Source organism: Rhinichthys klamathensis, unplaced genomic scaffold (genome assembly GCF_029890125.1).
Source record: "Rhinichthys klamathensis goyatoka isolate OS25496 unplaced genomic scaffold, OSU_Roscu_1.1 h1tg000191l_1, whole genome shotgun sequence".
NCBI lineage: Eukaryota > Metazoa > Chordata > Actinopteri > Cypriniformes > Leuciscidae > Rhinichthys > Rhinichthys klamathensis.
The window spans coordinates 5,877,530-5,905,490 of NW_026606717.1; the positions used below are offsets into that span (position 1 = coordinate 5,877,530).

General features: G+C 42.7%; 2 protein-coding genes across 2 annotated transcripts in view; one reads left to right on the top strand and one right to left on the bottom strand.

Moving 5' to 3' along the window:
* Positions 1–3,638, bottom strand: part of aldh3a2b (aldehyde dehydrogenase 3 family, member A2b) — a 96,283-nt gene extending 92,645 nt beyond the window's left edge. The window contains exons 1-3 of the mRNA XM_056262202.1: positions 3,537–3,638; positions 2,104–2,266; positions 1,788–2,019 (exon numbers count right to left, since the gene is read on the bottom strand). Of these exons, the coding sequence (XP_056118177.1) occupies positions 1,788–2,019; positions 2,104–2,265 (394 nt within the window). The 5' untranslated portion in view covers position 2,266; positions 3,537–3,638. The remainder of the gene's footprint in view (positions 1–1,787; positions 2,020–2,103; positions 2,267–3,536) is intronic.
* A 14,775-nt stretch (positions 3,639–18,413) lies between these two features.
* LOC130095570 (uncharacterized) lies at positions 18,414–27,767 on the top strand. Its single transcript, XM_056262327.1, has 12 exons — positions 18,414–18,418; positions 21,491–21,529; positions 21,806–22,014; positions 22,345–22,644; positions 23,343–23,603; positions 23,815–23,909; positions 24,055–24,105; positions 24,330–24,709; positions 25,134–25,636; positions 25,763–26,061; positions 26,264–26,588; positions 27,610–27,767. Exons 1-12 carry the CDS (start codon positions 18,414–18,416, stop codon positions 27,669–27,671), a joined length of 2,529 nt encoding a protein of 842 aa, XP_056118302.1. The 3' UTR covers positions 27,672–27,767.
* The last annotated feature ends 194 nt before the right edge of the window (positions 27,768–27,961 follow it).

Here is a 27,961-nt window from a genome sequence, read left to right on the forward strand (position 1 = left end):
GCAACCTCTGTGTCTGTTTTCAGGCCTTCCCGCTTAGCTCTCTCCAGCGCTTTTCTAATATTAAAGGGGTGGTTCAGGATTTTGGACATCGGACCTCAGTTCCAAGTTAGCCTGGGTGTTATTTATCAGTGGAGACAGTTTTCAAAAAATTTCATCCAGTCGTTCCAGTTGCATAGTTCGCCGGTGCTAGGCTAGCGCGAGTCAGCGGTATCTGCTAGCCTGCCATTAAAAACTGTTTTACCCACTCCACAGTACACCAAGAGCAAATAAATTATAACGGCAGACTATCGATGTAAATGTCTGTTGAGAGAATAATGTTAGAAATCAAACTACCCTTTCATCGCATTGCAATAGTTATACTTTGTTCCCTGTATTTATTAGCACAGTCTACAGCAGCGGCGGAGTGATATTAAGTTACCTAGGCAACCGAGAGAGGTAGTGAGAGATAGAGGTATTCCCGACTGTATTGCGCTTCTGTTCTGTGTTTACTTTTCGGCGCAGTACTACTAACCGGAGCAAAGTAAAATTCCGCCGCTGCTGAGAAACTAGTTCCTGTAAATGCAATGCGATCATTGAGATGCAAGAGTACTTTGATTTCTAACATTATTCTCTCAACAGACATTTACATCGATAGTCTGGCGTTATAATTTATTTGCTTTTGGTGTACTGTGGAGTGGGTAAAACTGTTTTTAATGGCAGGCTAGCAGATACCGTTGACTCGCGCTAGCCTAGTTGCAAGCCTATGCAACTGGAAGGACTGGATGAAATTTTTTGAAAACTGTCTCCACTGATAAATAACACCCAGGCTAACTTGGAAATGAGGCCCGATGTCCAAAATCCTGAACCACCCCTTTAACACTAAAGCTCTTTCCTGATCATAACCCTTTATTTTCCAGTGATATTCTTATGAGCTTTTATCTTTTGTAATGTCTCTCAGCCATCCCTCTTTCTACAGTCTTTCTTCAAATCTACCTCTTGCTTGTTCTCTCTCCTACACTGTCTCCTAAAGCTGCTTGGCTACAAGTTTGTTGTTGTGTCTGTCTGACTAACTTTCAAACAGTGTTTTTCAAATATTGCTTACCCCAACTTTAAAGGGTCTATATTATATGTAGGATTCAGAAACCCTTGTTATTAGTGACACCGGTGGCCATTAAGTGAACTGCAGCTAGCAACTTTTTTCACACATTAACGTACAGGAGACTGAACGTGCCCAAAGACTATAGAATTACACAAGACACGTCACTCGTATTGTTTTGAATGTGGAAAAGTGCAAAGCTAAAAATAGTGGAATAAGTCCCGCCTTCTACATAAGAGCCAATAGCCGATTGGTGAAGTCATCGCGTCGCTGCAGCTGCCGTTAGAAGCTCTGGTACCTATAGAAACAGTCAGACGCACGCTTCCACTGCGCATGTGCCTTAGCTTGATCCAGCCTGAAAAATTTTGTTTTCTGTCATGATTTGAGCGTTTAGAAACAAAATTTATGAGACAGTTGTTGTCAGATTTCATTGGTGATTTCAAATATGACATTTAATTGTAAGCTTGGAAAACAGTTTTCGAGAATTTGATGTTTTCCCCATTCAAAGAGATAGGAGCTGCACTTGCATGGCGTTTCAAAGATGGCCGCCGAGTGAAATGACTTGTCTTAAAGGGACTTTGACGTGCCCCAATATACTCACGGCGAAATTTTTTTCCGTTCTTCACTAAAAGTAAAAAAGGGGCTGGATATACATTTGCAGCAATATAATGTTAACGAACATTCTGATGGTCCTTCGATAGACCTCGATTACCTGCTGCTATAGCTCCTATGAGGGGCCCGATGGTGACAGCCCAGGGGTAGTTCCAGGCCCCAATGACCAGCACAACTCCCAGGGGCTCAGGCTGGATGTAGACCTGGTCTGAGATGGTCATCATGCTCTTGCTCACGGGTCGAGGAGCTGCCCAATCTTTCAGCTCTCTCACAGCCAGGTTAATCTCACTCTCCAGACCCAGAGTCTCATACAAAGGAGTTCCAAACTCACTCTGTCGCCAAATATATAAAGCACATTTCACATAAGCAAACAGAGTTTAGAAGTGGACAATAACACAAGTGGATGGGTCACCAACCCTTCTGAGATCCTTTTTGAGGCCCTCTGCAATTTCATTCTGTCGTTCTCTGACAAAACGCAGCAGGTTTTTCAGCTGTGTAATGCGGTACTCCAGTGATTTGCTCCGGCCGGTGAGGAAGGCCTTCCTGGCACGCTCCACTGCTTTCTGCTCTCGAGACATACTGTGAAAGGGGAAGTCAATCATTTCACTCTGGTTACAATTCTGTCACATTTAGGTAAACTTCACACAATGATCTCATGGCAAGTCAAGTCAAGTCACCTTCATTTATATAGCGCTTTTAACAATATAGATTGTTTCAAAGCAGCTTTACAGTGATAATAGGAAATTAAAGAAACAAGAGATTGTTTTGGCTTTACAGCTCTAGAATAAAGTTATTGTCCAGCTGGCAGCTAAAGTTAGTTTTGATTGATTAATATATTATAAGTAAGGGCCAAGTATAATATCTATAATGGTTTGACATCTGAGCCCTTGAAAAGTGAATGATCATGATTCATGGAACAAACAAATCTTTCCAAAACTGTTGCATAATATCAGAAATCAGATGACAACTCATGACCCAAAACCTTTCTTCCTAGAGACATTGCGACACAGTGGTCTCTGCATGTTTAAAATGTTTTCAAAATCATCCCATAACATCTATTCTATTTTATGACTGTCATTTCTACTTAGTTTTCAGAGTTTCATGAGCAGTTTAATTCAAAGTGGCTGAAAAAGTGCAATGAGCTTATCGCTGCAGTTTATAACTTTGACACCACTTTAATTAAATAATAACTGTTATTATTAGTTATTTTGATTTAATTTAAATATATAATAAATAATAAAAATAAATTGTACTACTAAATTCATAATAATACTTTACTACTACGATAATAACAGTAATGATTATTATTATTACTAGCCTATAGTAGTATTTATTTCAAGTATGTAATTAATAAATACCTGTAGGTAATGAATAGTAAAGCATAGTTACTAATTAAGTAATCGAATAATCAAATAACCAATACTGTCATAAAAATGGACAGTATTAATAGAAAATAATAACTGTAACGTTTGTAGGTGACAGCCTTGAGTTTAGTCTGGCAGGAATGCAGCGAAGTTATGCAACACACATAGCGGGATATGAGACTGTCATACTAATGCGTGCATGCAGAAACACAATGAAATCAAGCATTTATTAGCCGTCCAAAGAGTTTCATATATAACTCATTTCTGAATAATATTATATGCGCTTAATGTCTCATTGTCTTGTGCAGTTGCAATTACAAGTTTATAACAGGCTGGAATATCAGGAGAAGAAACGGGATGAAACGGGTTCAGTTTCCTTGTACAGTAGCTAACGTTATACACGACATCGCTGTAGTCGAAGCCTAATATAGAACATCGATTAATACGCTTTCGAGAAGGACAACAAAAAACGGGCAGTACATTACCTTGGGTTATTGCACAGTGCACACAGTGCGTCCAGTCCTTTCGCTGTAAATGTTATGTGGCGATCAGATAAAGCCTCCGGATCAGATAGTTCAGTTAAGCGGAACGATGGTAAACATTAAACACTACAGTTCCGTTAACAGTCGACGGCTCGAGCGGAGGGGGCGGAGTCTCGATAGTGGGCGTGGCCACGACGCTTAGCAGCCAGCCCCGAGGCAGTGTATTTAGGTACAATAAACACACTCACAAAGGATTAACAAAGGATCAGAGCATGCTACGCTGCATTTGAGTTATTGCGTCACGTCAGATATCATATTCCCAGAATCATGCTTCCCCTCTGCCCTAACTCCTGTAATGCTAAATTTGTGAGATCTTTTTACTTCTCTGAATGCTTTTAAAACATGTAAATAGCTTACTTTATGTGATTTATTCTTGGCCAATTGTAAAAAAAAAAAGTCAGATTTTGTCAGTTAAATATTGCACGGAAACAGATAATGACAGACAATGTAAAGGCAACTGTATTAGTTATTTTTATATGAGTCAATGACAGAAAAATGAGACTGTGCTCTCCCAGTGGTCACAAATGTGACTTGCATGACTATTTGTCTTGTGAGCATTTATATATGAGTAATCTTATATTAATATATTATTTAAATTTAACACATTTTGTAGCTGTATGTGTATGTCATGTTTTAAATGGCGCTTTGATATAAATCGTATATTTTAGTGGAGCAAACTGTAGTTAAAGGGATAGTTCACCCAAAAATGAAAATGTTGTCATCATTTACTCACCCTCAAGTTCTTCCAAACCTGTATAAGTTTCTTTCTTCTGTTAAACATAAAAGAAGATATTTTGAAGAATGTTGGTAACCAGGCAGCTGACGGCACTCATTGACAAAGATTTCCATTGTAGGGAAAAACATAATATGGAAGTCAATGGCTACCGTCAACTGTCTGATTACCAACATTCTTCAAAATATCTTCTTTTATGTTCAACAGAAGAAATAAACTTATACAGGTTTGGAACAACAAGTAATGACATCATTTTAATTTTTGGGTGAACTATCCCTAAACCAGGGGTCTCAAACTCAACTTAACTGGGGGCCGCTGGAGGTAGAGTCGGGGTCAGGCTGGGCCTCATCAAGTATTCCACAAAAAATAGTATTCAAGTATTCCAAAAAAGGAGCACAACTGATCCAATCTTCTCAATCTTTATTATTAACGTTTCTTCTGAACTGTTCCTCTGAATTTGAACATTCCTTTCTGTACATGATTGGTTCTTCATGAGCTGTCCTTCTGACAGTTGAAGTTCATTTTTACAAACTTTCTTTGTCTATAACACATATTTGTGATATTTATATTTGCTTATGTCCTTTTTATTTTCTTTATACAACACATTAATGATATTGAATGTTTTTTTTTTTTTGGAAGGCACATTTCCTTTTATTATACTTAGAAAAACAATTATTGCTTTTGAAATACAAATATTTGCAGTCATGTCTGCCCGTCTTATTGAATTCTTTCTACACATGCCATGTCTCAGGCAAATGACTGACTTTGCACAAATCAAAGCAAAAACCGTCTTATTAACCTGTTGGACACATATTACAAGCTCAAAATGATTATTCTCACATTGTTTTAGAGCAGGGTCTCTCTCCAACACGTCGCTCGCGAGCTACCAGTAGCTCGTGGCCTGATTGGTGGTAGCTCGACAAGGGGCCGTTGCCGTTCACATATCGCGCTCACATATTTTGCGAGCTCAAGTTCGTTATTTCAAATGTAGGCGCGCGGCAAGCGCGCTCATAATTGAAGCGACGCGCTCATTTTTTCCAGGCGCAGTATGTTTGTACTTCGCGGTTGTCATTGACAACTATTGACAACAAACCCACCGTAAGCTGTCACGAAACTATCTATGGTAGCCCATAAGGGATAAAAAATATATATATATATTTTAAAACGCGGCACATGCAACGACGCACTAACATTAAACTTTAATGTCAAGTAGGGGGCCACAAAATATCACCCCGCGGGCCGCGACTTTGAGACCACTGCCCTAAACAGTTAGCCTGGCTCCGCCCTCCTACGCACTTCCGCTCAATTTTATTTTCCTTCAGTACTACGTCTGGGATTGTGCTGTAGACTTTGGTTTCCAGAAATAATTTTTTTACCGGTCCAATCAGCGAACAGAGGGAGTGGCTGAGAACGATGACGTTGATGTAGCGCGTCAGTTTGAGTTGGAGTTCAGTAATGGCAGCGGAGAAAGACGTGAGAAAATCTATTCGGTCCGTTGTTGCAAAACTGCCGAATATCCAGAAGTTAAAGCCAGAGCAAGATTATTGTTTGCTAAGTGTTGTTGGTGGCCATGATGTTGTGGCCCTCCTCCCCACGGGGTTCGGGAAAAGTTTAATTTTCCAGCTCACTCCGCTAGTGGTGAATGAGTTAGCTAAGGCGAACGATAGGATGCAAAGCCGATAGTTGTTGTCGTCTCCTCTTGTTGCACTAATGGAGGACCAAGTGAGGGAGGCAGAAAGGTTAGGAGTTGGTGCTGGGCAGCTCGGCGTGCACGATGATCACTGTACAGCATTTGCGGCAGATCCGAAACGACCGCAGCGGCGTATTCAGTGTTGCCAACTATTTTCAAAGGAAAGTAGCTAAGGCCTTCCCTAAAAGTCGCTAAATGTCGCTAGATGACGTCATACGTCAATTAGCATATTAATGACGTCATCGCGTCGTACTTGCGTTCTGTCAGCCTAGTGCGTTTTCTCTCTAAATTATTGCTCTATTTAACATAATATAGCCGAATGTCAAATAAAGCTGTTTTCATTTCCTTTTTTTTTTGTCAGACAATAGAACGAGTAGCTATAATATAGTGAATGATTACATTTTTTATTGGCCTATGTGGAACATTATCTGAATTGAGAGAGTTAGGGAACCGGATGAACTAAGCTCTGTGATAGTGAGTGTTACAAGTAATAAGCACAAGAAAATAAATAAAAATTAAAATGGTCAAACTAAATTCTTTAAATATAACAAAAGAAAAGCAGATAAGTGATAAGTCCATGGAAAAACACTGCTCATTCGCGTCTGTCAGCGGCCGTGCGCTCCTCTCAGCCATTCACTGAACAGGGGAGAAGCAGCGAGAGAGAGTGACGACAGGGAGAAAGCAAGACCTCGCGCTCGCAGGACAGTACTGGCAACATTTGGAGGTTACTGAGGTTTGTCCAAAAAGTCGCTAAAATTGTCGCTAGTCGCTTTTTTGAAAAAATGTCGCTAAAGGGGTCTGAAAAGTCGCTAAAAATAGCGACAAAGGCGCTAAGTTGGCAACACTGGGCGTATTGTTAATGATTACACCCAGCTTCGACAGTTGACTGAATACATCACTGTCCTTAGTGTCAAATATACATTTAGAATTTAGAATTGTTCCTTGAACTCTTAAATTCGATGAACAAAACATGCAGCTCTCGTTGACAGACATCTTATTCTAAACATAATCCTCTGATCATTCGGACTTGTTTTTTTTATTGCTTAAAACAATACACAAGTAATAACAGAAAACATAATACAAAAACAAACAAAAAATAATAATAAAAACAAAACAAAAATAAAACAGTAGGGGGATAATATAAAATAAACATGAACAAGTTAAGAGAATTACATGACACTGAAAAAAGGAAAATAATTACAAACAGATAATGTTTTTAAGGCTTTTTTTGTTCTCAGACAACTTAATTTAAAAGAGGTATTTTTAAAATTCTTTCACAAATATAAGAAAGAGAGGTTTAGCATTTAGATATTTAGATTTATGAATATGGAATTCGGACTTGTTGTTTCCAGCCGGTTTCGGCGCATGACATACGTCACGACCACACGTTAGCGATTGGCTATGGCAGATCCTGAGTGACGCTGGGCAGATCCAATAGTTTTGAACTTTAACAGAGAACCCGCCTACAAGGAAGTAAACGTTTCTCAATGGAGCGAGGCCAGACTCTCTGTACAAATGAAATGTACGAGAGTCTGGTAGAACCAGGCTACTAAACAGTGCCAATTATACAACAATTTAACACCATGTCAACATGTTCACATGAAAACAAGACAGCTTATAATACATCAACAATTCTTTTTAAACCCTTCAAACTTAAAAATAAACGACAGAAGAATTTGCTGATCATATTAAACAGTTTGGTTCTGCAAAGCTAATCGTTCTACATTTTAAAGCAATACAATATTTAGGATTTCTTTTGTGCCTTTTTTTGGACTTAAGCCCTCTACATTTTTAGTGGTCAGCAGGAACCAAACCGCATGTTGGTCACTTTTCATGCCTGTCATTCTTAACAGTGTTTTACCTTGTTGCTACAGACACTAGAGTTTTTGTGTGTCATCCATTTTTTTAAGAAGCTAAATTATAATTATAGAATTATAGAATTCAACTAATAAACTGCTTTTCAAATTCAGAGGCGGACAGAGTACAGAGCTTTGTTACTTGAGTAAAAGTACAGATACCCCTTGCTAAATTTTACTCAAGTACAAGTAAAATTACTACATTCAGATGTCTACTTAAGTAAAAGTACTAAAGTACTTGTTTTTAAAAGTACTTGAGTATCAAGAGTACAAGAGTAAATTTTCTAAATATTGCATTACTAATCTACTGCCACAGTGCTTACATTTATGCACAGAAACGTCCTACATGGAGTTATGAAAAATGTTAATGTTAATACCTTGGAGAATGTAAAAGGAATTGAAAGTAAAATCAAGTCATTTTCATCTTTTTACCATGTTGCTTTATTTAATTTAATACAATTTTTGGGGGGTCCCATCTTAAATGCGGGGACAACACACACACACACCACATGTAAGGGTGGCGCTGCCAATAAAGCACCTAAAAGCTGTCACAAAGAACCGGCAAAAGGAATGATTATGAATATGTAAAATATAGCAAGGAGATATTTTAATTGTTTATTAATAAACACTTGTTAATAAACAAGTGTTTTCTTTGTCAGTGTCGGCTAAGATGAAGTTGACGATGCTGACTCGCGATCTTCAGTGGTGAACGCGCCAGAGAGAAATGCACATTTCATACGGATTACATAAGCAGAGAGCAGAGAGCAGTCTGTAGTCTGTTTTCTTTCGTTTTGATTTTTTCTGTTTAAAAGTAGACGTCTGTGAGAGGCAAGTAGGCTACCTTATACACTGAGTTTCGGTTCATTTATGAGACGAGATCCAGTTCACGCGCCGGCGCCTCCGTTTCTTATCTATCGTCTGCTATTTACTTCTTATTTATTAAACCCAGGCAATTGGTTGATGAAACATTGATTAAAATTAAGATACAATTAATGCAAAACGAAATTCAGGTTAAAGAAAGGTTTTGTGTTTTCTGTTTGATGTCTCTGTGAAAGTTTTAAAGCATTTTTTTATGCCGCTTTCAGAGCGCTCACGTCCGTAACGGAGAACGCGTCCATAACATTGTTTTTTCCTCATAAATGCAAACCCGAAAAATTAAATAAAACAAAATTAATATTTTATGTACTGTGGAGACTGAGCGCCAACCCTTCTTCATTCGCTGGGTAGTAGCCTACTTTGGTTTGCGCAGTGTAATTCACATAATCAGTAAAAATATATTTTGCCTCCTAAAGTTTTTTTTTTTAAGAAATCAGAAATCCCTTGTGGCTACGCCACTGCCACATCTGTGTTAAACACACCACATACTCAAGAACATCAAACCAAATGCTTGGCTTACATTAATGTGTAATATAAAATCTGACCATGGAGTTGACTTTGGCGGAAAGCTGAAAGTGATTGCTGATAGGCTGTCCCAATCAGTGGCGCCTGCACAATCCAATCACGTTTGAGAGGGAAACAACAAATTGAGGGTGTCCGAGATTTTTCTTTTTCTTTTTTTTTACTCGGGTACTCACGGTTATGGATAGAAATGTATTGGAGTAAAGAGTACAATATTTGCCTCTCAAATGTACTTGAGTAAAGTCATGAGTACCCCCCAAAAATGATACTCGAGTAAAGTACAGATCCCTCAAAATTGTACTTAAGTACTGTACTCAAGTAAATGTACTCCATTACTGTCCGGCTCTGTTCAAATTGCAACAGCAGCTGTGAAAACAGTTCCTCGTCCACGAGGATCTGTGCCTAATCTATCATAGCTCCTTCTCTTTCAGGTGGATCTCTGTGGCACAATTTTGGCTTTGTATCAAAAATTCTTCTCAGTAGCACTATACCTCTAAAGTATGAAAACTGGCTGAACTCCTTGAAATATTTCCCCAAACTGACAGACTAAATGGCAGACGTCTCCACATCAAACAAAGAGCCGGCCTCAGGTGTTTGCGGACTGTGAAAGGAGAGGAACGCAGCTGCCATGACACGTCATTTGCACCATTGTGACACTATACTGTTGCCCTGGGCACAGGAAAAGACAGAAGATCCATTGGAAGGAAAATGTATGAATGCAAACACACACGTTCCCACATACCAGGCATATACTGTATGGACTCAAGCACTATAGACAAATAACTTTTGTACAAGGACATCAAACCATAATGTATAGCAGGCAGTTATTATATAGTTAATTAGGAAGTATATTAAGCGAAGTGATGTCATGTGATGTGATATTGCTATCAGCATTCTTCGTGTTATCTGACTTTACCCATACAGAACAAGCCTCTAATAAAAGTGAGTTATAGGTTTTATTAGAGGATATCGTATCGTGCACTGCTTGATACTTGTGTAATTGTATATGTGCACTTCATGCATCAAATCTTAAAAGCACATTTTAAAAAACTGTAATTGCAGATATAATATTAACGAGATAAAAAAAGCCCGAATACACTTTCATGAGAATGTTTCTTGCACACTTAAGTACAATTTAAGGAAGTGCACTTATTTTGATCTGTTGACTACTTGATTATAATGTTAGTTATTTGGCAGGTTAAGGTGAAGTTAAAATTTAGCATTTAAAATGTATACATTGTAAATGTACTAAACTGCAACTTCATAATTAAAAATTTGTAATTGCAAATATATTTAAATGCATGACCAGTTTCCATTTTAGTTTCCATTCCAGTTTACATTTAAGTACTGAGTAATATTTATCTACATGTACTATACTATAGGGTTAGTGTAAGGATTGGGTTTAGTTAAGGGTTAGTTGTATAATTTATTGTTAGTAACTACATGTATGTGTAACAAGGACACTGTTGTCACGGCGTGGTGCAGGCAGAAGAAGACAAAAGGCAAGAGCTCCAATGCAAATACTTTTACTAACAAATAAACTTCAGGCAGGTACAAACAGGCAGTATAACTCACGCAACATACGACTAAACAAAGACGACGACCGACAAAGACAAACTGAACTGAAGCAAACTAAATACAGAGACTAATGAACCATATTGATGTGAAGACAGGTGACACAGATGATGATAACGAGGGACAGGCTGGTAAGTGAGGGAGTGAATACAGGTGTGGGGACGAGGAGGATTCTGGGAAGTGTAGTGAAGAGACAAAGACAGACTGGTGCAGACGAAGACTGTGACAACTGTAAAATAAAGTGTTACCCAAAGTCTATTTCAGACTTTACTGGATGATTATATAGTTTATAAAGATGGATATTTTTCTAACAAAAACACATTTGCTTCAGAAGGCATTTGTTAACTTTTTTGGGCTTCAAAATCTCAGTTACTATTCGAGCCCATTATTAAGCTTGGAAGAGCCATATAGTTAGTATATTTAATAGGCTATAACCGACTGTGTTTGGCTAAAAGAAGAAAGTCATATACACCTATGGCTTGAGGGTGAGTCAATTATGAGATAATTTTCAGTTTAGATTGAACTAACCCATTAAGTTCAACTACGGTAACTACATTTAAACAGTAAATAACATGAAAAGAAGAGTCTGAACTCTGAAAACATTACATCATTACAATATTAGGCCTACATTATTTACAACATTACTATAACGTTACAGCCTTCAAATATTCACCAGAAAGTGTTGATACGATTTGGCTAATATCAACACAATAGCTTCAATTGAAGTGCCCATTAAAATAAATTCCTGGAGTGTTGCTTTTCGGTAAACAAGCTGTATTAGTTAGACCCTTCTGGGTTTTCTGTGACGCATATGTCATCATATGACCATACAGTAGGAGCAGAAAAGTTGTTGTTTTGTTTTTGCAGGTAACCCCTTCCCCCATCTCCAGACCGAATATTTTATTTAGCATTAGCTATGTCAACATTCGAAAGGGGAAAAATGAAATTCATAGGAAGGCTGATAGGGGGATGAATGCACATTGATTTTCAGTGTGAAAGTGATGTCTGCCAATGTGGGCTGTGAGAGAAAAAAACACAACCATTTCCCACCACCCACTTCAAATGAATGAAACAATCATGTAACGTTAATGTTCTATGAGCAAACTTTTAACGAACCGAAAAAGAGAGAGAAAGAATAGGGAAATTCAAACCTGGAATACGATCATAGGCTACTTCTGAAGATTATTAAACATCTGATATTTTAATGTAACGTTTATATTCAAATTCACAAGTTGAGAATCGATTCAATGCATAATGTTATTTCGCCATATCCTCCTCCTCTACTGGACGCAATAGGAACAACTGCCTGCTTCATAATATTGTCTGCAGCCTCCACGTATAAGAATTCTTTGCTTCACTTTTGATTTTTCGTATTTTCGTTGTTAAAAAAAATGTATTCTTAGTTTTTCCCCCTAAGCAGTTATATAGGCTACGTTAGGGATTTTATGTTACATATAATGTTGTTAAATTAACCATGATGGTGTTTAGTGTTCATGTGTGTTAGGGTTTGCGGAGAGATGAACCCAATCGCAGACAGTATGCAATTAACACGGTTCTCTTACGAGAGGTTCTCTCGTATTGCGTAGCTTACGCTGCGGGAAAGATTCATCTTTGCTGAGAGTTTGAAGCCAAAAAATTATTTCATAATTTGTATCCATTGACAACGCAGTTCCTCTGCGGCAGGCCTAGAGCAGGCTAGCTAGCAGCTCATTGGTTGGCTCAGAGAGAACTGCTTAAGCCTATGGGAGAGCGGGGCTGAACCCGCTGCCAATGAGAAGCGCCCGCGCGCTCATTGCATCATGGCCCGCCAGAATGGGCGTGGCTATGGTGTATATAACAGTCTCTCCCAGGCTTATTATGTTGATTCATTTCATCTTCAGCGAGCTACACGCTTCTGCTGTCCTGAGAAAAGCCGTCGCCGTCGAGAAGGCAGCTCTAGCGAGCTCCCGGACCCTGAAGAAGCCGGCCGTCTTCGCCACCTTCAGCCGCCCTGCAAGCTAGCGCCATCCGACGACTGTATCCTTTTTCTCTATATCTAAAAGAGCCGAGCGTCTTTTTAAAGATGTCTCGTTTTTCCTGCGGCTCTTGCCGCGCTCCTCTCGAGGACGGAGACCGCCACGTCATTTGCGCTCTCTGCCTGGGACTCGAGCACGCAGAACTCGCCCTCGCGGATGGAGGATGCGACTTCTGTGAGAGCCTGCCGTTGTCGTCCCTGCGAACACGACTTCTGGCGGCAAAATCCGCTCCCGCGCCGCCTCTCTCTTCGCCGCGTAAAAAGAAAGGCCGCGCCCAGAGGCCGCCGGAGCCCCCTGCGGAACCATGCGGGCCGCCGCCGCCGCTTCCCGCTTCCCGCTCTCCCTCCCCGCCCCAGCCGGACATACAGTTGCCGCCGAGTGGCCGCTCTGTCGCTTCCGATGACGCCGCGGAGGAGAAGGATTCCTGTTCACTGCTCGCGTCAGACAGTGAGGAATGGTCATCTCTCGGATCCACGAGAGAGTCGGTGGGGATCCGCGCCGGAATAGAGGAGGAACTAATGCGCCTCCTCTCACAGGCCGTCGAACGCCTCGGTCTCGAGTGGTCTCCTCCACCCGAGCAGGCCCCGAACCGGATGGACGGCAGCTTTTTTCATCGGCGCTCGACCCCCGCGTGCAACCGGGCCGCCCCATTCCTGCCTGAACTTCACACAGAGCTGACGAAGTCCTGGAATGCCCCGCTCTCGGCTAGAAACCGCTCTGATATATCCGCCTCGCTGCGCTCGGTGGACGGAGCCGCCGAAAAAGGCTATTTAGCCATGCCGCCCGTTGAGGACTTGGTCGCCGCACACCTCTGCCCGCCCTCTGCTAGATGGCGCTCTTCCCCCACGCTTCCTTCGAAAGCTTGCAGAGCGACCTCGAGCTTTCATGCTTGCGCCTATGCCGCCGCCGGTCAGGCCGCCGCAGCGCTGCATTCTATGTCTGTCCTCCAAGTGTTACAGAGCGATATTCTCCGTGAGTGGGCCGAGAGCGGTAGAAACCCCTCCTCCGCTGTCACGGATCTGAGAAGTGCTACGGACCTCGCCCTTCGCGCCACTAAAGCCGCCGCACAAGCTCTGGGGAGATGCATGGCCAGCCTTTGTGTATCCGAGAGACACTTATGGCTCACGCTCGCCGACATGGGAGATTCTGAGCGCGCCGCGTTTCTTAACGCGCCCCTCTCCCCGACGGGCCTTTTTGGATCTGCTGTCACGGGAATCGTCGATCGCTTTTCCGAGGTCCAGAAAGCCACTCAGGCCATGAATTTGTTTCTGCCCCGCCGCGCTAGCTCTTCCGCAGGCCGCTCTCGCGAGCCTCCTGCCAGAGCTCCACCACAGCGCCCTCCTCCGCAGACTCAAACAGCCCAGCGCAGACAGGGCGGCCGCCCTCGCTCTCGCTCTGACAGCCGCCGCAGACCGCCGCCCCCACGGGGCCCGCGACCCAAGATCACGCTGAAGCCTGATCATCAGAAGTCTGCCTAGCAAAGTTAAGAAAACGACGGCGCTCTCCCGCTGCGGCCGGACCGCCGTCAAAGCTTCGCCCTCTGCCAGTCCCCGTTGTTTCGCCGACTGCTGTAGTGTTTATTGCCACAAACAAGCCGGTGTCCCAGCCCGCTTGCGAGCGACCAAAAGCCGTTTTTACGGCTACCCAGAGAAATCTCAAAAAGAGAAAATATGCCAGTTGTGTAGAAAATGTGCCCACAATCATGTGTTCACCCATACACACAAGCATGACATATCCCGTGTCTCTCTCAGAGCCCCATCACATGAAACGGGCACAGCCCGCTCTAATATCAGAGAACATAAACACGCCCACGAGCTCATGCGCGTGTCCCCTCTCTGCTCGGTCTGTTTCACGGCCCATAGACTCCTCTCTGAGTGCAAGTCCCGTTGCCACACACATTCAAAGCGCGCCCACACACTGTGTCCAGCCCGCTATGTGCAGCAATCAGGGCGATATAGCCATTCGGCCACTAGCCGCATGCTCCAAAGCGTGGGAAGCCATTCCAGGCATTTCCCCGTGGGTGCTAAGCATTATAAAGAACGGCTATTTGCTACAGTTTCGCCGCCGCCCGCCTCGTGCGCGCGCTCGGCTCGAATCTACTGTCAGCCCGCTGGCCGCCGGCACGCTCCGCTCAGAAATTGCGACGCTGTTGCAAAAGGGCGCCATAGAGAGAGTCCCGCCATCTATGACCGAGTCGGGGTTTTACGGCCGTTATTTTCTGGTTCCCAAGAAAGACGGCGGCCTCAGACCGATTTTAGATCTCAGGTTTTTGAACAAAGTGCTCATGAAGAGACCGTTCAAGATGCTCACTACCAGGAAACTCCTCGCGCAGGTGCGCCAGGGGGACTGGTTCATCTCTCTAGACCTGAAAGACGCCTATTTTCAGATCCAGATAAATCCCCGTCACAGGCCATTCTTACGTTTCGCCTTCGAGGGTCATGTTTATCAATACGCCGTTCTCCCGTTCGGCTTATCCCTGGCGCCCCGTACATTCACGAAGTGCATGGATACGGCGCTCGCCCCCCTGCGGAGCCAGGGGCTGCGCATATTGAATTATCTGGACGACTGGCTGATTTTGGCCCAATCACAGACGGAGCTTCTGTCGCACCGCGCAGTTCTCCTCGACCATCTGAAAACGCTGGGCCTCTCTGTCAACTGGACAAAGAGCTCCCTTCAACCCAGTCAATCGATTTCCTTTCTAGGAATAGATTTGAACTCGGTCACGATGACGGCTCGCCTGTCCACACAGCGCGCGCGCAGTGTTCAGCGACTAGCCGCCTCGTTTCAGATGGGCACCCGCACACCTCTGAAAACTTTTCAGAGGATGCTGGGTTACATGGCCTCAGCCTCCGCTGTGCTTCAGCTGGGCCTTCTGCACATGCGCCCGCTTCAGCTTTGGTTAAACAGCCGTGTACCCCACCGCGCGTGGAACACGGGCCGCCAGGCTGATCAGGGTTACGCAGACATGTCTCACGGCGCTGCAGCCATGGACAGTAGCAGAATGGTTTCGGCAGGGCGTCACGATGGGGACCTTTTCCCGCCGAAAAGTCATCTCGACAGATGCATCCAACACGGGTTGGGGTGCAGTCTGCGAGGGCTCACCGGCCTTCGGCCATTGGTCGACACAGGAAAGCCCCTTACACATAAACTGTCTGGAAATGCTTGCGGTCGAGAACGCGCTCTCGCGCTTCCTCCCGCTCATTCGGGGACACCACGTCCTGATCCGTTCGGACAACATGGCTGTGGTCTCCTATCTCAACCGTCAGGGCGGTGTCAGATCCAGGAATCTCTTCCTACTGACACACCGCATTCTAGTTTGGTCTCAGAGCCGCCTGCTCTCGCTCAGAGCGACGCATGTGCCGGGCCATCTGAACGACGGTCCAGACATACTGTCCAGGAACCTCATCTCCACAGGAGAATGGTCCCTGAACACACAAACGGTCCAAATACTGTGGCGGCTATTCGGCAGAGCAGAAGTGGCCCTTTTTCGCGTCAGAAGAGAACGCTCACTGCCCAATATTTTTTTCAAGGAGCGAGGACGCGCTAGCCCAGGAATGTCCTCGCCGTCCGCTCTATGCATTCCTTCCGATCGCTCTGCTACCGCAGGTAATTCAGAGGATCAGGGACACACGCCACTCGGTGCTCCTCATAGCCCCGCGTTGGGAGAGTCAGAATTGGGTTCCGGAGCTCACTCAGCTGTCTCAGACAGCCCCGTGGCCCATCCCAGTCAGAGCAGATCTCCTCTCTCAAGCTCGCGGCACGATCTGGCACCCCCATCCACGGCGCTGGGCGCTACATGCATGGGTGATCAACGACTATTCGTCGATTTGCCAGAGGGAGTAAGAAACACTATCATACAGGCTAGAGCACCTTCCACGAGAAGGCTCTATGCGTCTAAATGGTCTGTGTTCTCAAAATGGTGCACCGACAAACATCTGGACCCACGGTCATGCGAGGTGCCGTCTTTGCTTGTTTTCCTTCAAGAGATGCTGGACAAGGGCAGGTCCCCCTCCACTCTCAAGGTTTACGTGGCAGCAGTCGCGGCGTTCTCTGAACCCCGACGCGCTCAGTCCCTGGGCAAAGACGAGTTAGTCATCCGCTTCCTCAGGGGAGCTAAGAGGATGAACCCTCCGCGCCCCCCTTCGGTTCCTATCTGGGATCTTTCTATAGTTCTCGAAGCTATGAAAGCACCCCCGTTCGAACCGCTCGAGTCTGTGGACCTAAAATACCTCTCGCTCAAAACCGTTTTTCTGACGGCTCTGTCCTCAGTAAAACGCGTGGGGGATCTTCACGCGCTCTCATCCAGCGCCGCGTGTCTTGAGTTTGGACCGAATGATTCTGTTGTCATTCTCAAACCTAGGCATGGCTATGTCCCGAAGGCGATTGGTACCCCGTTCAGGGCTCAGATTATTTCCCTATCGGCTCTGCCTTCATCCGATAGTGAGCGCGACACCAATCTCCTCTGCCCGGTGCGGGCTCTGAGATTGTACACTACGCGCGCTGCCGCGTTCAGACGCGCTGAGCAGCTTTTCGTGTCGTTTGGGGGGCGCACCAAAGGTCTGGCCGCCTCTAAACAGACACTGTCTAGATGGATAGTGGACGCTATCGCCTCTGCTTACGCATCTAAATGCCTGCCCTGCCCTCTGGGCATCAGGGCGCACTCCACTAGAGGCATGGCCTCATCGTGGGCATGGTCCTGTGGAATTTCCATTCATGACATTTGTGTGGCCGCGGGATGGGCCTCCCCGTCCACTTTTGTCAGATTTTACAACTTGGAAGTTCCCGCCTTGCAGGCAAAATTACTAGCTGTCTAACGATCAGCTCCCTAAGAAGCTGCATTACTGGGAGTCCCTCACACAACCGGTTCGCCCCTTGTGCTCTCCTTAGATGCTTATGTATACACTTCATGTGCCCGCTCTGCCGGCCTCATATTACATTCACTCCACGTTAAAAATCCCCCGGTATCACCCTGGGATTCATGAGTGGATTCATAGCGCGCACGGCGTTGACCAGGTGTTCCCGCAGCGTAAGCTAGCTTACGCAATACGAGAGAACCTCTCGTAAGAGAACGAATCGGTTACCTAACGTAACCTCGGTTCTCTCTAGAAGAGGGAACGAGTATTGCGTTCCCGGCCGTGCTTGCGCTACTAGCGTTTCGCTTCACGCTGAAATAAATCAACATATAAGCCTGGGAGAGACTGTTATATACACCATAGCCACGCCCATTCTGGCGGGCCATGATGCAATGAGCGCGCGGGCGCTTCTCATTGGCAGCGGGTTCAGCCCCGCTCTCCCATAGGCTTAAGCAGTTCTGTCTGAGCGAACCAATGAGCTGCTAGCTAGCCTGCTCTAGGTCTGCCGCAGAGGAACTGCGTTGTCAATGGATACAAATTATGAAATAATTTTTTGGCTTCAAACTCTCAGCAAAGATGAATCTTTCCCGCAGCGTAAGCTAGCTTACGCAATACTCGTTCCCTCTTCTAGAGAGAACCGAGGTTACGTTAGGTAACCGATTCGTTTTATTCAGACAAAACAGGGAAAACAAAACCCACGATGGGGCAAAACAAGGCTGGTGGGCAAAAACAAAAACTAACAACACTAGACTAGACTAGACTAAGACTTGACAGATAACTAGACAACTAACAGCAACAAGATCAGGATTTTACAAGACAGAGTTCTTCACAAGGTACTCACGGGAAGGTCTACACACTGAGAATCACAATGAACCGGTGTTCTGACGATTCATGCTACCCATCGAGATTTGCTACTTACTGGTTATGCGCATGTGCAGACTCAGTTTTTTTTTAACAAAAGGTACATTTTCATGTGTTATAAAGTAATTTCCCTTTTAAAAATGCCAACTACCATATGAATATTTGTACGGTCAGTCAGCTGAACAAGAATAACTGAAAGTTTCAGTTACTAAGGAAAGGTGTGCTTTAACAAGTCAAAGATGAATATTTGAAGATAATTTTTACTTTTCACACCGTTTTAAAAATAAAAACAGTAGTCTACAGTATACAGTAGCTACTCATAACTTAGAATTGTGTTATAATTGTATTTCATTTAATATTAATCGACATTCTGTGATCGATTCGCGCTACGGTAGCATTTTTCGACAAGGCAGCACAAATCGTCAGAACACCGGCACAAGATAGCAAACACAAGGGGATTAAATAGAGAGACTAATGATAAAACAACAGGTGACACAGGTAAAGCAATAATGACAAAACGAGGATAACAAGGGGGCGGGGCAAGAGAACGAGACAACACAAGCACATGGCCCAAACAAAAGGCTATGTGCTTGCACACAAAACATGGGTCTGTCATGATCCTGCCTCAAGAATTAAAGAACGACAAGGACTAGATGGCAGAATCATGACAATGTGTCACACTGTGTACTTTCTTTTAAAATCATTAACTTTCTCAACTTGTGGAAAAGATGCTTGTGATGATTGATTCATCCCATAACTTTCATCACCTTTGTGTTTAGTTAGTTAGTTAGTTAAATTTATTTATAAAGCACTTTACAACTGCACCTGCAGACCAAAGTGCTGTACAATCAGCAGCAAAAAAACACAAAAAAAACATTGATTTCTATCAATGTTTGATGGTTAGTAACCGATAATAGCCTTGCACTTTTATAGGTTGGTAAATTAACATTATATTTGGTAATACGGTTTCTTACTGTATATCTATAAAACATAAAATGTTGCAACCAGATTTTTTTTACTGTACTTTTAATGGATTTTTTTTAGATACTTTCACGTTTTTATAATTCGTGGAATTATTAATTTTCAAAGCCTTATTCATCATAGCTATCTAATTGGGTACAATAATTTAATGAATTCGCAGTTCATTGCAATTAACACCACTTCAATTAAAAATATATATTTTAATTTTATTTAATTCAGATGTATTTCTTTGATTTTGATTTAAAAGAAATTTAGGAATTCATGTAATTAAAATATCGGGGGGAATTACCGCTGTTTTTGCCCTCCATCGGAAAAGTGAAGTCAATGACGGAAAGTTTAGAATTTAATTTTATTCATATAAAGTTCATTTTATTTCGATGTATGATTTTGATTTATTACCATAGATTATTCTTAATCTATGGTAATAAACACATCTGACTCAAAACACATCTGTTTAGCTATGCGTTTACTGAATGAGCACTGTGCCACTGTCCGTCCGACTGTTTTTACTGTACTGGTTTTGTCTTTGTTTGTTTTCTAATTTCTAATTTATTTATTTACTTATTTTTATAATCTCTGGAAGAGATTTTGAAGGAGAGCGGGAGAGTCTTCACTCCGATGAGGCGAGTGAAGGAGTAAGTTATACTGCTGTATAAGAAGTCGCTGAGAGCGTCGTAACGGCAGCAGACAGCGCACACGAAGCGTGATCTGTGGGGGCCCCGCTGGGCATTACTGGTGTAGCACCACCCCAGCAGAGTACGTCCCTGGGCTAGAGGTCCAGTGGCACCGTAAACCGGCTCAATCTCTTCCATCTCAGATAGGGGTGGACCAGTACTACTTTATTTGATTTTTTATTCTAAACTGTTTTAATTATTCTTATTTGTTTTGATTATTTTAATTTCTTCTATGTAAAGCACTTTGAATTGCCATTGTGTATGAAATGTGCTATATAAATAAACTTGCCTTGCCTTGCCTTGCCTTGCCTTGCCTAATATCTCCGCCGTAATATTTCAGTCTGAATCGGCACATGACAGCGCAGATAAACTGTTAATAACTTAAATAATCTGTTAAACATTGTTTGAGAAAGATAGTGCTAATGACCATTGTAAAATAAATGATGAACGTCATCCTCCACTCCATGATTGGTAAAATCATAAATGGGCTTTATTAATTTAGATTTTTCTTTTCATTTTGATGACGCATTAGTGATACTGCAAGCTGATTGGCTCTATGTTATATGCGGAAATTTAATTCTTCTAGACTTTATAATAAGACTATGTCCGATTTATCCTCGCTTGTGCCTTTTTGCAAGCATTTGAAGCGATGACCATGGGATGCCTTGCAAAGTCGGCGCTAATTTGCTCAATTATGAATGAATAGCTAATGAAGATTTTGGGCAAGAATAATTTCACGGATTATAATAATAATAATATAATAATAATAACTGTTTAAATTTAAGTTAGCTACTTTTCAATAAATGTTTTGAGATTCGATGTGCGTTTCGGGTGTACGTGCGTGGTTATGAATGATTTGAGTTTTAGTTGCTATAGCGACGCGTGTTTGTGAATTCTGACTGGCTGCATGTGTATAACGTTACATTTGAAGATCGCTTTCTGAGTTGGTTGAGAGACGAGGCGAACAATTCAGAGACTTTTTGCAAAGTATTTTCTATGCAAAACTTGAGAAGCTGAAGCTGAGAAGAGACTTTTATTCTACAAGAAGATCGGAGCACATATCCTTTACATATTTTTATGTTTTAAAGAGTTCATATTGTTTTTGTGGAGAATAATATTTAATTGTTCTTTTCCTACGTTAGAAGGAGTTTGGCGTTTTATTTTATTTTTATTTTATTGTTTTACTTATTTTTTTAGTATTTCTGAGGAGTGTTGTGTTTTGTTCTTTTTGGTATTGTTTTTTGTATTGTTTTTATTGCAGATTGGACGATGCCAATGGCTCACATGGGGGGAAGAGGAGGTGAGTGCTTTAGTTTTTTATTTGTAAATGGTATTATATTGTTGTACAATGATTGAATAAATGAATGTTTAGAAACTTGTGCAAGGTAAATTTGATCCCCCAATTTCCACAGCTAAGTGATCACATGTATTTGATTCCTTTCATATGAAATTATGTTATGTATAGTAACAATTTGTAATTGACCACTGACATTGAGTATTGGTTAACTATGTGAAATATTCCTGCCTCAGGCCGCTCCAGATCCAGGAGAGGATCGGCTGGTCAGGAAGTTTGAAGACCCGGTTCTGATGACCGTGATCCGCTGCCAGACCCGACCCAGACACAGATCCAGGAGCTTCATGGATGTTTAACACAGTCTTCGTCTTCTGAGTTTTCTGTTTCTGTGTCCACAGGTCCGGCTCACAGGAGGAAGGAGTGGCAGAGCAGCAGCCAGAAGAGCCCAGATGATGGACGTCCGTCCACTTCATCTAAACACTCTTGCAGAGGTCAGAATAGGCTTTGACCAATTCTTACATATAAATATTATTAAAAAAAAAACAGTTTTTGATGTCTGAAATTTTCCACAGACTCATCATCACCTTTATCTTCATGGATATTTAACACAATCTTTGTCTTCTGAGTTGTCTGTTTCTGTGTCCACAGGTCCGGCTCACATGAGGAAGGAGTGGCAGAGCGGCAGCCAGAAGAGCCCAGATGACGGACGTCCGTCCACTTCATCTAAACACTCTCGCAGAGGTCAGAATAGGCTTTGACCAATTCTTACATATAAATATTATTACAAAAAAAAACAGTTTTTGATGTCTGAAATTTTCCAGACTCGTCATCATCTTTGTCCCTCTCTGAGGACAATGTGGAGAGGAGGTTATGCAGAGAGTTGTTGAGGCTGAGCAGCAGAGGCTCGTACAGCGTGGAATGGAGGTGGAGTGGTGACAGTTCGGAGAGCCGAAGCGAACAGGACAGTGGCAGCAGCTGCGGTTTGTCCAGGTCCGACAGCTTGGAAGGGTGGCGGTGCCATCCGCTGCCGGGTCAAGTTCCTGTAGAGCCAACAGAGACTTCACGTGGCCGAACTGCTCAGGGTGCCATGGAGGCTTCTCCTGTGAACAAGAGCTCAACAGGTCAGACTGAAATAAGGCTGGGCAGTGTGAAGTGTACAGATAGAGAATTTGCTATTTCATGCTTCAAGTTTTTAGCATGTTAATGTCCGGTGATTTTTTTTTAGTTTATTTTTAGAAATATTTTAATTGGCACATTTTCAGAGCATTAAGAGAACCTTCAAAAGTAACGTTCCCAAAATGATAAAAATAGAATCTTCCTTTTACCAAGAAAAAACATTTTTGAAACATTGAAAAAACTGGACGTTGTGAACGTTCAGGGAACATTTAGAAATGACGATTGCTTAACTTTATGGAAACATTAGCAAAACGCTCTCAATAAGCCGTGACCTCGATGGTACTTGCGCTGTCTGACACACACCAGAAACACACGCGCACAGAAAGCCGATTCTCAGACAGCATTCCATCCCAAATAGAATTATATTTCTGACTTATTGCACTTGAATTGGCAAATACTCACAAAATTGTCAAAATAGCCGTCGTGCCGAGGATTACTGAGTCGCTTATGTGATAAATAAAAATGAATGATAGTTGTGAAATACGATTTTGGGACATTTATGCAGGCATTTAGCAGAAGGGTAGCTTGGAAATTTTTCCATTACTATGGATTTGTAACATTATAGATAAGAATTTAACAGTAAAATGTAAGTTATGTCATGATATCATTCATTTAAAATCAGAGATGTTTCTCTTCATTTCAGAAAAACCTACAAGGAAGAGGAAAAGAATTGGTCGTTTCCTCGACTGGCTATGGGAAGCTATGAAGGGTTCTTTCTGCTGCTGTTGCCACAGTTGTGCTGTGGATGTTGTGGAGCCTTTTGTCCCTCCAGCAGATCTGGAGCCAGAGCCTGATCCATCATCATCACCTGATCCTGATCCATCATCACCTGATCCTGATCCTGATCCATCATCATCATCATCATCACCTGCACCAGATCTCTCCGGCGTCGAGCCAAATAATGGTAAATCGCCAGTCCTTATTTCTCCGACATTATTTTAAACAGTATTGTCGTCTTGTGTTCTACTAAAAATATCTTAAGACTTGTTTTCAGAGAACATTCATATTATTTTCACCATATTATTATTATTATTTTCTCGACACAACCGGGACTGATATTTTTGAAATAAAACAATCTCTCATATATTTCTCATATTTTTATTTTTGTTTCTCAGAGTCATTCGAGTCTCTCTATAAAGCGGGAGAGATGATTGGATCCGGAGCGTTTGGCAGTGTGTACAGGGGAACACGCAAATTTGATGGCAAAATGGTAAATCTTCCCGAATTGTACAAACATTTTGCTTTTGCGCGCATCAAAACATATTCTAAACAATGTACAGATGGTTTAATACTTAGTGCAAGGTCAGGTGCTTGAATACTGTTACTGAAACTGTTTTTTTGTTTGTTTTTTGCAGGTTGCCATCAAGCGGATGCGCAAGCTTGACAATTTTCTTTATCTTGATATTGTAAGTCGGCCAAAACCTGAATATGTATTTAGTTGTTTAAGTGCAGATTGCTGTAGTTAATGCACCCATAGGAAGCATTAGGTGTAAATGTGATTGACAAATAAGCCGAGGCACAACAGAAAAAACTTTGAGCTCTTTGAACGTATCTAAAAAGATCAAAGAAAAGTGAGATGTTTCCGTCAGATTTTCACCCAGCTAACCTCCTGTCTACTGCTTTTCTCTAGCCTGGACATCCCGAACCTCTCATTACAGAAGTGGCGCTGCTGCTAATGATGAGGCGAGAACCCATAAGCCCCTACGTCATACAACTATACGAGTGGTTTGAACACCCTCGCAAATTCTCTCTCATTATGGAGTTCCCCGAACCCTGCGAGAGCTTGCTGGACTTCATCACTCGCCGTAATCCTGAAGTGTGTGAAACAGTAGCACGGGTGTTCACGCAACAGGCTGTGCTGGCAGTTCAACACTGCATCGAGCATGGCGTTTTTCACAATGACATTCATGCGCAGAATTTCCTGCTGAAGAGAAACTCGTTAGACCTCAAGCTGATAGACTTTGGCTGCGGTCAGCTATTCAGTAGTGAGGGCTACGAGAGTGACATACAGTGGGGAAAATAAGTATTTGACCCCTTGCTGATTTTGCAGGTTTGCCCACTTACAAAGAATGCAACGATCTATAATTTTAATCATATGTACATTCTAACAGTGAAAGACAGAATCCCAAAGAAAATTCCAGAAAATCACATCATATGAATTTATAAAAATTGATAACCATCTGATGAGGAAAAACAAGTATATGACCCCCTACCAAACAGCAAGTATTCTGGCTCCTACAAGCCAGTTAGTCTTTCTTTAAGACACAGCCCCAATCCCAACCAATTATCTACATCAAATACACCTGCCTCACCTCGTTACCTGTATAAAAGACACCTGTCAACACCCAAACAACCAGCATCCAACATCACCACCATGGGCAAGACCAAAGAGCTTTCTACGGATATCAGGGACAAGATTGTTGATCTGCATAAGGCTGGGATGGGCTACAAGAGAATCGGAAAGCAACTTTGGAGAGAAAAGATCAACTGTCGGTGCAGTTATCAGGAAATGGAAGAAGCACCACACCACCGCCAACCTCCCTCGGTCTGGGCCTCCAGACAAGATCTCGCCTCGTGGGGTGTCCCTTATCATGCGAATGGTGAGGAATCATCCCAAAACCACAAGGGGGGAACTGATGAATCAACTGAAGGCAGCTGGGACCACAGTTACAAAAGAAACGGTTGGTAACACACTACGCCGTCATGGATTGAAATCCTGCAGCGCACGCAAGGTCCCCCTGCTCAAGAAGAAACATGTACAGGCCCGCATGAAGTTCGCCATTCACCACCTGGACGACTCAGAAGAGGCCTGGAAGAAGGTGATGTGGTCAGATGAGACCAAAATAGAACTTTTTGGCCTCAACTCAACTCGTCGTGTTTGGAGGGCAAAGAACACCGAGTACAACCCAAAGAACACCATCCCCACCGTCAAGCATGGTGGTGGCAACATCATGCTTTGGGGGTGATTTTCAGCCAAGGAGACGGGACAACTCCATCGTATTGAGGGGAGGATGGACGGGGCCATGTATCGTGGAATTCTGGACCAACATCTCCTTCCCTCAGTGAGAGAGCTGAAGATGGGTCGAGGATGGGTGTTTCAGCACGACAACGACCCTAAGCACACCGCCAAAGCAACAAAAGAGTGGCTGAAGAAGAAGCACATCAACGTTCTGGAGTGGCCTAGCCAGTCTCCAGACCTGAATCCAATTGAAAATCTTTGGAGGGAGCTTAACATTCGAGTTGCCAGGCGACAACCTCGGAACCTGAAAGATTTGGAGGCTGTCTGCAGGGAGGAGTGGGCCAACATCCCTGCCGAAATGTGCACAAACCTTGTCACCAACTATAAAAAGCGTTTGACATCTGTGCTGGCCAATAAGGGCTTTTCTACAAAATATTAACATACTGTTTGTCCAGGGGGTCAAATACTTGTTTTTCCTCATCAGATGGTTATCAATTTAAATAAATTCATATGATGTGATTTTCTGGAATTTTCTTTGGGATTCTGTCTTTCACTGTTAGAATGTACATATGATTAAAATTATAGATCGTTGCATTCTTTGTAAGTGGGCAAACCTGCAAAATCAGCAAGGGGTCAAATACTTATTTCCCCCACTGTATACCTTGGTGAGCATTTTGGGAGTGTGGAAACCTGAATGTAGTGACGCTTTAAGAAAAAAAGCTCAACAATGTGCAAATGTCTTGCTTACAGGAAGACAGGATCACTGCCCACCTGAAGTCTTCACAGAACCCAGATTCCACGCCGTCCCAGCAAATGTCTGGGCTCTAGGAGTGATGTTGTATGAGATGGTGAACGCATCTCGTCCTTTTCGCAGTAGAACGGAAATCATAGAAGCCAAAGTTACATTTCAGAATTCCAACTTATCCAGAGGTGAGTGAATAGTATTGAAAACACTGATAAACACACACACACACACACACACAGAGACACAGTTAACGGTGAAGTATGTACGATTTTTTTTATATAGCTCAACGTTGAGCGAGAGTTTGGGAAAAGAAATCCAGCTTTAGTTACAGAAGTGAAAGGCGAAATTCGCTGCATTTATACCTTCAAAGATTAAACAGGTCATGAACACGTCAAAGTGAACAGAGCGTTGTGATGCTATGCGCTACAAAGCATGCTTGAATACCACACAGCATCATCATACACCCGTTCAGAAAGACACATTTTCAGAAAGACAAATGCAACACAGCTGAAAGTATTTCTAATATGTTGGACCTGAAACATGCCTTCACAAGAACCAGTAAGAGCTGGGTTTGCCATGTTTAAGTTGGGCCTCTGCGAGTTTTAAAAAAAAATATGCTTTATTTTGTAATTCTGCGACTAGTGTCGCAGGAACAACATACTTCAATTTTAAAGTAAAGATAAGGAACATTTTACGTTATATTAGTCATGTTTTAGATGCTGTTTTCATAGATTCTAAGTCCCATGACTAACCAGCTCTCTCCTTGTTAACATTTGTACAGAATGCACTGCAGTGATCTGATTAGCCAGTGTCTAGCCAGGGATCCAACGAAACGGCCCACGTTAGAGCAGATGTCCCAACATCAATGGATTAGAAACGATCTATTGGAGAAGTTCAGGAGAAGTTCAGGAGATTCACTCGATCAGTGATTTCAGGTGTGAGGAAGTGTAACAGACAGAGCAGGATTATTATCATTTGTCTTCAACTCTGGATTGTTTGTAGTGAGATTTTCAAATTTGTGTTCTTGTTATGGTCAAGTCACCTTCATTTATATAGCGCTTTGTACAATACAGATTGTTTCAAAGCGGCTTCACGGTAGACAGGAAAACACAGAATCAGTGCAAACAGAATTCAATTCTGTTGTAAAACAGCTCTTAAAATATCATTCATGAGTTGACTTGTTCATATAATCTGTGTATTGGATAGGAAAGAACACACTTGCTGTCCTCGGTGGAGGGCTTGAGCTGGAGACTCGACCCGAAGCCTGAAGTCCAACCCCAACCTGACAGGAACTCAAGCCGCCACACCAGAGAGATCAGAGCCTGTCCACGTCTGAGCAAGAACATGAGAGACTGAAGACTGGAAACAAGTCATCACAGCTTCATTTGCTTTGTTTTAAAAGTCGAGTTAAGACAAGTCATCTTTATCTATATAGCGCCTCATATATGACCAATCTGTATTAGGGTTGCTGGGTATCGACTTCCATACTTTTTAGGCACCGACCGAATTGCCTCGATACCATCGAGTTACGATTCGAGTATCAAAAACTGTCTTGTCG

Excerpts from the sequence above, each read along its gene's own strand:
- LOC130095570 (XM_056262327.1), top strand. Across the intron at positions 22,645-23,342 it reads TGTGAACAAGAGCTCAACAG|AAAAACCTACAAGGAAGAGG; the intron begins GTCAGACTGAAA and ends TCTTCATTTCAG. Across the intron at positions 26,062-26,263 it reads ATAAAAAGCGTTTGACATCT|TGGGCAAACCTGCAAAATCA; the intron begins GTGCTGGCCAAT and ends ATTCTTTGTAAG.